At 39.5% G+C, this 12,223-nt stretch overlaps 2 protein-coding genes across 2 annotated transcripts; one reads left to right on the forward strand and one right to left on the reverse strand.

Moving 5' to 3' along the window:
• Positions 1-859: 859 nt before the first annotated feature.
• mief1 (mitochondrial elongation factor 1) lies at positions 860-5,048 on the forward strand. The gene is made up of 5 exons (XM_056753850.1): positions 860-1,000; positions 1,105-1,266; positions 1,513-1,693; positions 2,210-2,472; positions 2,584-5,048. The coding sequence occupies exons 2-5, from the start codon at positions 1,120-1,122 to the stop codon at positions 3,400-3,402; spliced, it is 1,410 nt and encodes a 469-aa protein (XP_056609828.1). The 5' UTR covers positions 860-1,000; positions 1,105-1,119; the 3' UTR covers positions 3,403-5,048.
• A 793-nt stretch (positions 5,049-5,841) lies between these two features.
• napsa (napsin A aspartic peptidase) lies at positions 5,842-11,304 on the reverse strand. Its single transcript, XM_056753862.1, is given in 9 exon segments — positions 5,842-6,525; positions 6,701-6,799; positions 6,898-7,042; positions 7,359-7,481; positions 9,346-9,558; positions 9,622-9,745; positions 9,848-9,971; positions 10,072-10,237; positions 11,147-11,304. Coding segments are annotated over 9 exon segments (1,248 nt in total). The 5' UTR covers positions 11,239-11,304; the 3' UTR covers positions 5,842-6,363.
• Between the last annotated feature and the right edge of the window lie 919 nt (positions 11,305-12,223).

Here is a 12,223-nt window from a genome sequence, read left to right on the forward strand (position 1 = left end):
ACCCCTCTCTGACGGCTAATCCACCTAACTTACCTCCGCCCTTGACAAGCTAAACATTCCTCTCTGACATATTTAAACGTGAGTTTCGTTGTTTATCGAATATGAATGTGAGTTTGCAAAGCCTCTGGTACATCTGAGGTTTGTATTATGTGCATATTTCCACAGTTACGGAAGGTCATTGCGTTTAAAGCTAGCTAACTGGTAGCATGCAAATGAGTGCAGTTGTGTTTGCAAATGTCTCATTTAATAACAGCTGTGTTTGAACTGTTCTCTGTTGTAGATGTTATTAGTTCACACTCTGTTTTATGGGTCATTTTTGTACTGCCGCTGTGGTTATATTGTAATACTTCTCTGTCTGGCTAGCTCCTTTACTTGAACATTTCAGTCATGGGTACTGACGTTTCACAGATGATCACGGGACAATACACAACAGAGTCACACTGTGATAGAAAAATGGAAGCCACATTTGAGAAGTGCTAACATTATTTCCTTGCTTAAATAAAAACGTTTCCTGCTAGTCATCACAGAGATAATGGTGAAAAAGCATACAATGAAGAAATGGCCAATGGTATTTTCCACAACGCTCTTTACTCATAAGATGTTTGTCTGTTGTCTTTTATGCTGTTGTCATTGGCATCATGCTGTATGTGTCTTAATTTCTAACATCTATCATTCGCTTATTGTTCAGGTGTGTGTGTGACAGCTGGCTCTGCCTTCTCACAGTTCTCCCTGATGGGCGGCTGGTCCCGCAGTGCCGTGCTGCAGCTGTACAGAGCACTGCTCCGTGCAGGACAACACCTACAGTACACAGACCGTGATTATTACCGGCGCGCTGTGACTCGAGAGTTCCGGCGCTGTCAGACTCTCAGCGGCCCGGCAGAGCGGGAGGAGGCGCTGAAGAGAGGCCAGTTCTTCCTCAATAGCAGGCTGGGGGGCTTGGTGTAGAATTGAGGTCATCTGAGCTGCGCTTATCACCAGCGGGCGGTCTGACCAGCTGCAGGTACCAGTATCCTTACATTTGGAAACAAATGGTGTAAACTTCCATTTCAAGGATGTTGAGTATAAAATATTTCCCCTCTTCCCCATGTCCGTCTTGATTGTCAGTGAGGGTAAAGATCAATGGCAGGAGTGAACGGAGATCGGAAAGGAAAGAAAGATGACAATGGGCTTGGCACGGCGATTGACTTTGTGCTCTCCAATGCAAAGTTGGTGCTGGGAGTCGGAGGGGCAGCCATGCTTGGTATCGCCACACTGGCGGTCAAAAGAGTGAGTACAAAATATTAAAATACATTTCTCTCCTGTGGATACTAATATGATGAGTATATCATTTGAAAGTTTGTAAGTTTGAATCACACACAACTGATCAAATTCAGTTTGACTTTGCAACGTGCAGTTCATATAGGCTTTACACTTTTAAACTTAGCATTGGTAGCAGCACCATGCTTTGCCTAGCTTTTCTAGCATTGCAGACATCATAGTATCTTCTCACTATCTAAATTTGGCTTGCCTCAGATGTATGACAGAGCTCTGAGTGCTCCATCAAGCCCGACTAAAGCAATCCCGCCTGGACAGAGAAGCTGGGAGGAGCCGAACTGGCTGGGGTCTTCACCTCGGACACTGAACCATGACATGAAGCAGAACATCAGCCGCTCTCTGCAGACACTCCCCACCTCTTCCAGCTCCTTCAAACCAGGTAATGACTCTCTGGTGCTCTGTAGCCATGGTAACCTCTGCCGTTGAATGCAGTGATTATTATTTGATACAGATGGAAAAGGATTTCACTACCAATTGAAAAGACAGAGAAATGTAAAAATGGAGTCACAATGTACATGGCTGATCCCTTATGTATGCTAACCTGTGCTTCCCTGTCATCAGGCTTGTACATAATGGAGTGTCTGCTCTGCTTTCTCAGTGGGTATTTATACCCTTCACTGACTTACATAATGTAGGTTTCTGTAGCCCCATAATGTGGATATGAACATGTTTGTAGGGTAGTTTTGTAAGTATTGGACATGCGCAGTCTGAATTGTGTGTCAAGGAATCATCCTATGCCATCCCTATTTAGTGTCTCTCCTTTATAGTCTATTTCTGTCTGGAAAATTAATTATTGTGGTGCTTTAGGCTGTGTGTTAAGCTTTCAAGCCCAAATCTCAAACCGAAACATGTTTAATAGAAATGTCTAATTCCATTTTCGCTTTGTGTTCTTCAGATTCATTTCGCCGTGTAGTGGGTCGGGGTAATGGTGGTCGTGGAAAGGCTGATCTTCAGAGGTCACGAATGCGCCTATCCCTCCAGGAACACCTCTGGGCATTCTTTCATGAGAAAGTGGCAATCCCCTCGGAGGAGCAAGCTGTCGCCCGCCGTGCTGCACTGGATATCTGCGCAGAACTCCGGGTCTTCATCCACGCCAAACTGCCTGACATGCCCTTACGAGAGATGTTCCTGAGCGGCAGTCTCTATGATGACCTCCAGGTAACGGCATACATTTATGGTTTTGGGGGTCTTAAATGTGCCTCAGCATGCACGTTTATAGTAACTAATAAAAAATAACGTTGTCTTAAGTGCTTCTGATTTAACTCTTAGGTGGTGACTGCAGACCACGCCCAGCTGATGGTACCCATGATTCTCGAAAAGAACCTCTGGTCGTCCATTCCCGGCGAGGACACCATCATGAATATTCCTGGCTTCTGGTTGGTCCGTCGGGAAAACCTTGAGTACTTCCCCCGTGGAAGCAGCTACTGGGACCGTTGCATGGTGGGAGGATACCTTTCTCCAAAGAGCGTTCTAGAAGTCTTTGAGAAGCTTGTTGCCGGCTCCATCAACTGGCCTGCAATAGGTATTATTTTAGATTATGTGATTCGACCTGTGGTTCCTTCGGAAACGCTCACGTTGGAAGTGCAATATGACACGGACCGTCACCTTTACGTGGACTTCCTCCCGTTGCTTGTAATGGATGACGGAGTCTCGCTTATCGCCAAACCGCACCGTCTGGCCGCCGATCGGCACGAGAACCTGTGGAGGCAGAGTTTTAGAGTGGCGGAGACCACAAAGTTACGTGCGCTCGATCAGGAAGACGGCGGGTGCCGCTGTGCTTGTCTCAAAGTCATTAAAGCAGTGTGTAAACTGAACCCAGCACTGGTACGATTGAACGCAAGTCAGCACACTAATGCAATCCTTCTCCTGAGTGAACAGGAAAGGGATTGGACTCAGGAAGCGCTGGCCGACCGGTTTTTGCACCTGCTTCGTTCACTAGTGGGACACCTAGAGGCCGGGAGGCTACCATGCACCCTTAATCCCAAAGTCAATCTGCTCTGTGAGCTAACAGAACAGGAAATAGATGAACTTGGTTACACGCTCTACTGTGCATTGTCTGACCCTGAGAGTCTTATGAGAACTGTTTAACACAAATGCATGTATTGGTTTTACCACTGTTTAGCAGCTGTTCAATGCTTAGACACTTAAAGGGATAGTTCACCCAAAATAAAATCATTTACACACCCACTAGTCATGTCATGACTTTCTTTCTTCTGCAGAACACAAAAGAAGATATTTTTTAAGAATGTTGGCCGCAGAAAACCGTTGGTCACCATTGACTTTACATTGGTTGTGTGCACATACAATAGAAGTGAATGGGGACCAACAGTTTTTGTTTACCAACATTCTTAAAAATATCTTCTTTGGTAATTCAGCAGAAGAGTGGAATAACGTGAGGGTGAGTAATGATAATTTTCTTTTTTTGGTGAACTGTCTCCAAATATCCAAGTATACATGTAGAATTGATCCACAAATATAAAATGGTAATGTTCTCATACATGCCCTGTTCTAGTGGGTCAATGACCTCACTCATCTTTCACATACATGCTTTTTCATTTCTTCAGATTCACCCCTAAAATGATTTACAATTCTTCTTATAATGGGTAACATCATGTTTTCCACTATTCAGAGTGCAAGGTTGGGTAAGAAAACAGCCTTTGACTGATTATGCTTGAAAGTAATGTTTAGTGTAACTACGTCATTGAAGGTTTTTTAAAGGGTCAGTTTCTGTAATGGAAAGTATCTGAATGGAAAAATTAGCATTTTACATTTACATCGATTTGACCTTTTTGAAGGAGTAACAAATGTTTTGTCTGAAATTTCCAAATGACTTCAATACATTTATCTACATCTGTGTGACTGGGAAGAGAGACGTTAATGAAACAAGGTCATGTTTTAACCCTGTGCCATTTAAATATGCAGGGTACTTATAAATCAACCGGTGCTGCTGGAGTAACATTATGTTCATAATGTTTTTTTTGGCACTGTAGCATCTACGTTCAGCTGCGTTGTTTTTAAAATATTTTTCCTTCGGTTGGTTGTTATTGAAGTAGTTGAAACGGGTTACTGCCACACTGCGGAAACCAGATGTTAAGTATTCAAGTATATTACTGTGGACCTTAAATATGTACTATAGGTGCAAAAACTATCAGTGGAAGTGGATGGCTGATTTTGGGTGGCTGAGTGGGTTTTGAGGAACCGAATAGTATTGCGTGCATGGCTGTGGTGTGTAAAAGCTAAATAAAATCCTAGTAAATACAAAGACATTTTATTATTTTTGTATTGATTGTACAGATGTTACCAAAACAGGTGTAAAAATATTTATGTATATCTTGTCATGATCGTACATTGTGCTTTGAGAGTGACGTCTGATAGAACAAAATATTAATAAGGGTAGTTCTATGAAATGCCAAAACGAACAAGAGATGTGTTTATATATCGAAGCATATCGAAGTTTGCTCGTATAACCTGAACACCTGTTATGTAGCAGATACACATTTACTGTGCTAATGGTATTTGATTCAGAGAACCACCAAATCCAAAGTAGACATCGAGGTTTACCTTGAGTTCAGTTTGTCCTGGTACTTTGCATGTGATTGTGTGTTTGTTTATTTCCTGGGAAACTATTTTATTTTTGTTAAGCAGAACTTTGTACAATTTGTAAATGTTCTGGAAGAGTCATTGATTTCTGTGCCTCTAGTCTTGGGATGAAAATAAAATGAAATTAAAATGTATTGGTGATTTATTTATGGACATTAGTAATTCAGTGTCCAGCCCTTAGTTGTCCCTAACCATTTCAAAAGTATAAATAAGTATCAGATTAGGTCCCAAAGCTGTGTTAAACGGAGACCAGGCTTGAAATAAAAAGTATTGAAATAATAGACTCTAAAGGTAGAACCCAAAATCAAATCTGATATGCATGTTTAACAAACAAATAACTTATTTTTATTCCCATTGTTTTAGAAAATAGTTAAACAGTCAAGTGGTCAACATTCCTATGAGTTGCATTGGAACAAAGAGACCATTCATAGATTCTGAAAATGCTAGCATATCAGAAAAAATATACAAAGCTTTGACTACAAAACAGAATAAACAGAACTAAAATACTAGGGCTGTCAAACGATTAGTCACATACAGAATAAAAGTTTATGCTTATGTATGTGTACTGTGTATATTAATTTTGTGTTTAAAAACATGAAAACATACACATAGATGTTTAAATATGTATTTAGGAAATATTTACATGTATTTCTTTACATTTATAAATATATTATATTTATATTATAATTATATATAAAGATTTATATTTTTTTTCTTAAATGTTTGTGTATGTTTTTATAACAAATGAATATGCCCAGTGCACTTACATATATTATGTAAGCACAAACTATTATTCTGTATGCGATTATTCACGATTAATCGTTTGACAGCCCTACAAAATACTAAACATTTACCAGTGGTTTGACTCCAATCTAATCTTTATTAAATTACATAATTAATAGCACACATATAAAATAAAAATGCATAGTTTTTTTAACTCTTCACTTTTAATCTTTTGAACTTGAGTGCAAAATAAAACAAACTGTAAAGCTTCAACAAAAAAGCAGAAGCACATACAGTAGAAACTTCAAATTTAGTTCTTTGGTAAATTATTTACTTCGAGCACTGTTATAACTCTTTACAGTGGGATTGAATAGATGATTCATTAGATCTTATGAAGTAACAATGAACAACAACATTAACCCAGAATCATCCGAAATGAATACTTTTCATGTATTACTAACAAACGTTTTTACATTAATTCAACTTGAATGTGTTAGAAATGGCAATAACAATAAATGTAAACATTGTTCATTGTCATTTCAAATTAGCTATCGCATGAACTCATTTAACACATTGTAGACCCTTACAGTAAAGCATTACTGCTTCTGTTTATTTCTTACATCACTTAAAGGGCATAATTCAAATAAGACTGAATATAATAAGAGTTTTCACTCAACTCTTAACACCTGGCCATCCAGATATACAACAGCGTGATTTACTCAGTCGTCACTTGGCAGTAGCGAACCCCACACGATCAGCTTCCCTATCAAACACAGTGTAATATCGGCCGATGAAAACATCTCCCAGAATCCACAGGGGCCCAGCAGGGGGCGGGATATCCATAGCCATGAAACCAGACAGGCAGATACTAACTCCCGTACGAGTCACCTGAAAACACATAGAAATGTGACGAATTTCTTCAAAATGAACACAGAATTCTCTCCTGACGATTCAAAACAAAGCAGCAGAAAATGTGACTGAATGTAACAAATATTGAGCTATTCTTGAGTCATAAACTATCCTTTCAAACAAATCCACACTAAAAGTACGATGAAATAATCACCTTAAAAACATAGTCTTCACCAGTAAGGTTGAACATCTTCCCACCCATACTGAAGGATATAGCAGGAAGTGATGGAATCCTCTTACAGTCAATCCAGTACTACAGAAAAATGAACTTTAACTAAGATTTTTTTCTTGGTAGTGCATGCATTTTTCAACAACAAACGTACATTTCTTGACATTAAATAAAGTCCTCACCTCTCCCATAAGCAGTGGCAAAGCTCCGATGGCTTTCTGCAGCACTCGTACCTCTTGAACCGGTCCTGTAATCATAGACGTTCCTGTGTCGACAATAGCTTGGCAACCGCTTTTGCACAGCGTGAGGGTACTGCCCACTTGAACTCTGCAGAAATTGACAAGAAGGAATAAATAAATGTAAAACGCATGTGATTACTTTTGGTGAAAACATTACGATAACTTAAAGTTTCATAAAGTTTAAGATGCCATGGATAGATACGTCTCATTATGAGTTACTTACCACTGAGCTTTCCCATAACTCAGTGGTAAGAGCATAGCGCCAACAACACCAAGGTTAGGGGTTGGATCCCAGGGGATTACACATACTTAGAAACAAATGTATAGGATAATGCAATAATTATGCAAATGCAGAAATGTAAATGAAATCACAAACTCAGCTATAGAAACAGGTAGGCACATACTCATCCATCTTGATCTGCCAGTAGGCTTTCCTCGTGACGTTGACGTAATGCAGATCGCCGTCAAAATACTGCTGGTCAAAACCCCCCAGCATCAGCTCACCTCCGACCTCACCCGCAGGGTCTCTACACACAACACACAAATGCGTCTTCATCACAAATTCTAATAAAGAATGTGAAACATGCATGTTGGTTATTTATATACTTTTCAGTTTTCAAATATAATTTGACGTCATTTAAACCGATTTCACAAATGTTAAGCTTTAATACATCATGTATCATACATCACTTTATTTGGCTAGATAAAGCATATTGGAATTTCCCTTAATATGGTTCAGTCCTAAATTTGCAAGCAGCAATGAGTGTCATGAGTTACAGTTTAAAACCGGACACGCTTAGGGTCACATTCCTCAACTTTATATTTGCTTCTGTTTTTCAGTTTAATAAGGGAAGCTCAGATAAGGGAATAAACCCCATTTCTCAGTTCTTTGAGGAAACAATGACTAGAAGTGATTCTCTAAACTTTAAAAATCACAATCTGCCAAGCTTCTAAAAAAAACCTTGTCACAGACAAACAGAAAGCAGAGCAAGTGTTGACTTTAAAGAGTACGTGAGATCATGAAAATGACATTTCATGCAGTCTGTTCTGTTGCCGTGTTTGAAAGTAAGCAGTCTGCCAAGTTGTAAGTCCGAAGGTGAATAAATAAAGTTATTTGCTTGTTAAAATGGGAGTCGACTCTGAATCACACAAACGAGACGTGGACTAGTACACCCGCGTATCTACGTCACTACACATAGTCCCCGCCTACATTTTGCTGAGACAGTCGCTCCTCCCCCAAACACTGTCTCTCGTTCGTGATGCATGTGTACCATGTCTAGAGTCTGTGTTCTACGGTGTGACACTAAGTCAGTCTTATTTCAACTACCAAAGGAAGAACGTCTGAGGGAAAAATGGTTACAATTCATTTTTCCAACAATACCAAAGAGTGTAACCCCAGGGTTGTACTGTGCGCGTCATTTCAGCGAACATTGGTTTAATAATCTTGCCACGTTCACTGCAGGGTATGTGAAACAACTATCCTTGAAAGAGGGGGCAAAACCAACTTTATTTGGACCTGTTAGCTCCACCGAATCCCAAGCTGTAAGTGTGACTTAAGATTTTTGTCTTAACTTCAAGAAATATTTTCGTACCTTATGTCTGTGTTTAGCTAATGCATATAACGCTAACATTAGCATGTACCATTATTTCTGGGGTGTTACATTTTGTTTATCTTGCTATTATCTTTGCATTTTGACACATATCCCGCACAAGCACCTATATAGATATATTTGGGTTTCATATATATCATTTTTCATAACTTCGACTTTCTGAAATGCTCAATGAACCATGACAACGCACAGTTAAGACGAAATAATAGTATTACTAACGTATTAACAGTATTTAAAGAAAAAAATATATTTTATTTCATTGATGAGCAAAAGCACAAAATGCATGTTGTCACACTGGGAGTTTTTATGACAAGAGTTGTCACTTGCAATTGACAAACATCCTGCTCCAGTCGTGGTGGAGTTTTTATGGATTAGCGTCTTCTTCCTTGTCAGACTAGGGCTCAATTGGAACAGTACAATCGCAGCCATCTCTAGCTAGATATATAATATACATGACATCGATCAACTGATAAACCGTAATCCTGTAATGATGGTAGGGGGTTCCATTTGCGACAAATGATGAACAAGTTTGACCAATAACAACAGACTACACCATCTGACCAATCACATGACACAAGGTTAGCAGGTAGGCGGGGCCTAGACGGATGAATCGCGGAACGAATCATTTGAGAGTCAGTCAAGAAGTAAGGTACGAATAACTGCCTATTATTACGACATTATAGTGTTTTTATACATGGTATGTACATAAACTTGCTGTTGGACACTTCATAAACCAAAGCAGGACCTTAAAAACCATATGCTAGGAACTCTTTAAACATACCTGTTGATGTAAAAAGAGAAGACATTCTGAGGCAGGATTTTGGCAGCCATGGCTGTGTCAAACACCGGTGTGATGCCGTCCACAGAAATGGCAGGATATCCCATGCCCAGGATGCCATCGAAGCGTGCCACAGCGAACACGATGCCAGGCTGCTTGACCGCCTCACCAAACTGCTGCTTTGGCACCTTCAACCCTGCCAACTACAGACGACAACTATTCATAGTTTTGATTTTATTTTGATTGAATGAAGTGTTTGAGTCAATCTGGTGCTTTTACTCACAGTGACCGGTATCCTGACTGATGAAGCCAGACAAACTGCCTCTGCCATACCGGATTGAAAATTCTGTTCCGTTCTGAACGAACGTGCTTGACTTTTTCGAATTGTAGCGATGGTGCGTCCCTGAGCAACAGAAAGATCAACATTCAAGGAGACAGTGGAGGACATATTTTAGGGCCTTTAAGATCACAGACAACACAACTCAAAGCAAAAATTTTAACTCACAGCACGCTATGTCCAGAATGGAGCAATGAACAGATGGAACCCAGAGGTTGGATGATCCCGTGTCAAAGAGTACGGTGAATTCCTGAGGAGGCGTCCCAATACTGATCACTCCAAAATATTGGGCCTGGACAAAGAAAGAGGGGACGATCAGAATTCGACGACCATTTATGTCGCACGTGTTTTACATTTTACAAGAAAGAACAGCCGAGTTGCGTGATTCTTACATCCATGAAGTTGGTGAGTTTTTCCACAGGTGTTGGCACTGCTGTAGTTGAAGGCATATTATTGGAAGTTTTTTCAAATAACTTGGTCATTGATTTGATGTCTTCAAAAGTCCTTCCATTGTCTGCCAACATTTGCCGCACGGTCGGAGTCTTGTGCAGAGGAATCCTAAAAAAACCCAAATGCGTTTATCCACCTGTCCTGAGCATGTTTGTCAACTTCAGTCATACCTTTACATTAAAACAGACACTTTTTTTAATCCAAAGCAACAAAGAAATGCTTTTGCTCAGTTTGTGTTTCCTGGTAGTCAAATCCTGGCTCGTACCAATACTTTTTATACATTGAATTGCAAAAATAAATCTATCCAACCTGGACTTTGACAACATACAAAACTAGTTCAGAAGTACATGAAATCCATTTCAAGAAGGGGACCTGAGGCTTGCCTGCCAAAGATTTGACACTGGACTCTACATCAGATCCTTTGCTATGCTAAAGTCTATTATTTTTGATCAACTTGTTTGCATCATCAACAACTGTTGTCAGCGGTTCGCGCATTTATACATAGTACATTCAGCGAGTGCGCACACTGCGCAGGTGCGTGAGTTTAAAATGCGCAGGTAGAGTCAATGAAAATGTACTGCTGGAGTAACGAGTCTGACTAGTCTACGCTGCGTGCGAGGGAGGCGTCAAATTGCTTTAAATAACTACAAGCGTAAGTATTTGACGCACATCAACCGCATAAGTTCACACATGTAACGTTTGCTAACTGACTTGTATCAACACTTCCTGAACAGGAGCACCAAAGCTGAAGTTCTTGCAAAACAACGAGAGCAACAAATCTTAATACATAGTCAATTCAAGCTCTATAAAATGATCAGGAGATTTCTTTAGGAAAAGAGATTTGATCTTTTTAACGCGTTTGTTTATTAGGGGGTTCATTTGTGCCCGGTAAAAATCCAACCATTGCGCATGCATGATTTCATTTAAATATAGTTGTATTAACTTTGTACTAAAACATTTAAAGTTTGTACAAAAAAAAATGTTTTACATCGATGATAAGAAGGTTGACGCATTTACCTGATTATTGCTTTGCAGTCAGCCAATAAGTGCCAGCTTAAAAATCCGAGGAAAAGCAAGCGAGTCATGTTGTGGTTGTTGAAGAAAGTCATAAAGTAAAACTTACAACGCCTCCCTTTGCACGCAGTTTATATACCCGTAATGTTCTTCCGAAAACTTTCGTGCATTTTCGGGGGTTTCCGATTTTTCGTTCTACTCTGATTGGCTACTATCATGTATGCAACCAGACGATTGGTTGAAGTTAATGCCAATCAATTTGTATGCAGCTTCTTCAACAACTATGCTAAGGATATGTGATGCTAGACTGGTTGACAGTCAACTGTTGTGTGCCTATGTTTTAATACATTTTCTTTAGTAAATTCTATCATTTATTGATTTAAATATTTGGTAAAATGTTTCAAAAGCGAAAACCTTTCATATATTTTTCTAATGTAAGTAAGGTATTGCTAAATAAAATGAATATCCTCTTTTTTTTGCAGAGAAACGCTGGGGGAAAAGCAGTGCCTAATAAAGGAAGTAGAGTAACCAGTAAAACCGAACCTCTCTATATGAGAAAAAAGATTTTTAATGTCCGAATGTTAATTTCCACACTTGGATTTAGTAAATGCAGGTTTTAAGATAAACTTTAATATCAGTTTTACATTATTTACAATCTAAAAACTACATACAATACTGGCTGATTCGTCTTTCAAGCAAGTTATTTCCTGTTCCACAGGATCCAGAGAATAATTTTTATGAGCTTGGAATCAATTTTGCATGTATTGTTTTCCCTCTCAAATTATTGAACTGTCTGGATCTTATCTTCAGGACTGCACCATGTGTAATCTGTAGAAGGAGCCACAAGGGGGCTACAAATCATGTGATGCAACAAACTGAGCATCAATGTATCTGTTGCTCTCCAATTGAGTCCCATGCAGTTAGGAGACACCAGTGAGGGAAGACACTGATGAGGATGTTCCTATCATGTGGGTAGGATGGAGCTGGTACCTTCCTATTCTTAAATAAATAGTAACTTTCAGTCTGTTCCCCACACAAAGCTGTTGCGTTGTTTCAGAAGATTTGCAATAAATCACACAG

The sequence above is a fragment of the Triplophysa dalaica genome, chromosome 7 (genome assembly GCF_015846415.1).
Source record: "Triplophysa dalaica isolate WHDGS20190420 chromosome 7, ASM1584641v1, whole genome shotgun sequence".
In the NCBI taxonomy this organism is placed as follows: Eukaryota; Metazoa; Chordata; class Actinopteri; order Cypriniformes; family Nemacheilidae; genus Triplophysa; species Triplophysa dalaica.

What these genes read in the sequence shown, in the direction of transcription:
- mief1 (XM_056753850.1), top strand. Translation starts at nt 1,120, where the DNA reads ATGGCAGGAGTGAACGGAGATCGGAAAGGAAAGAAAGATGACAATGGG. An exon ending in CCACACTGGCGGTCAAAAGA is followed by an intron (nt 1,267 to 1,512) that starts GTGAGTACAAAA and finishes GGCTTGCCTCAG; the next exon opens with ATGTATGACAGAGCTCTGAG. An exon ending in GTCTCTATGATGACCTCCAG is followed by an intron (nt 2,473 to 2,583) that starts GTAACGGCATAC and finishes TTTAACTCTTAG; the next exon opens with GTGGTGACTGCAGACCACGC.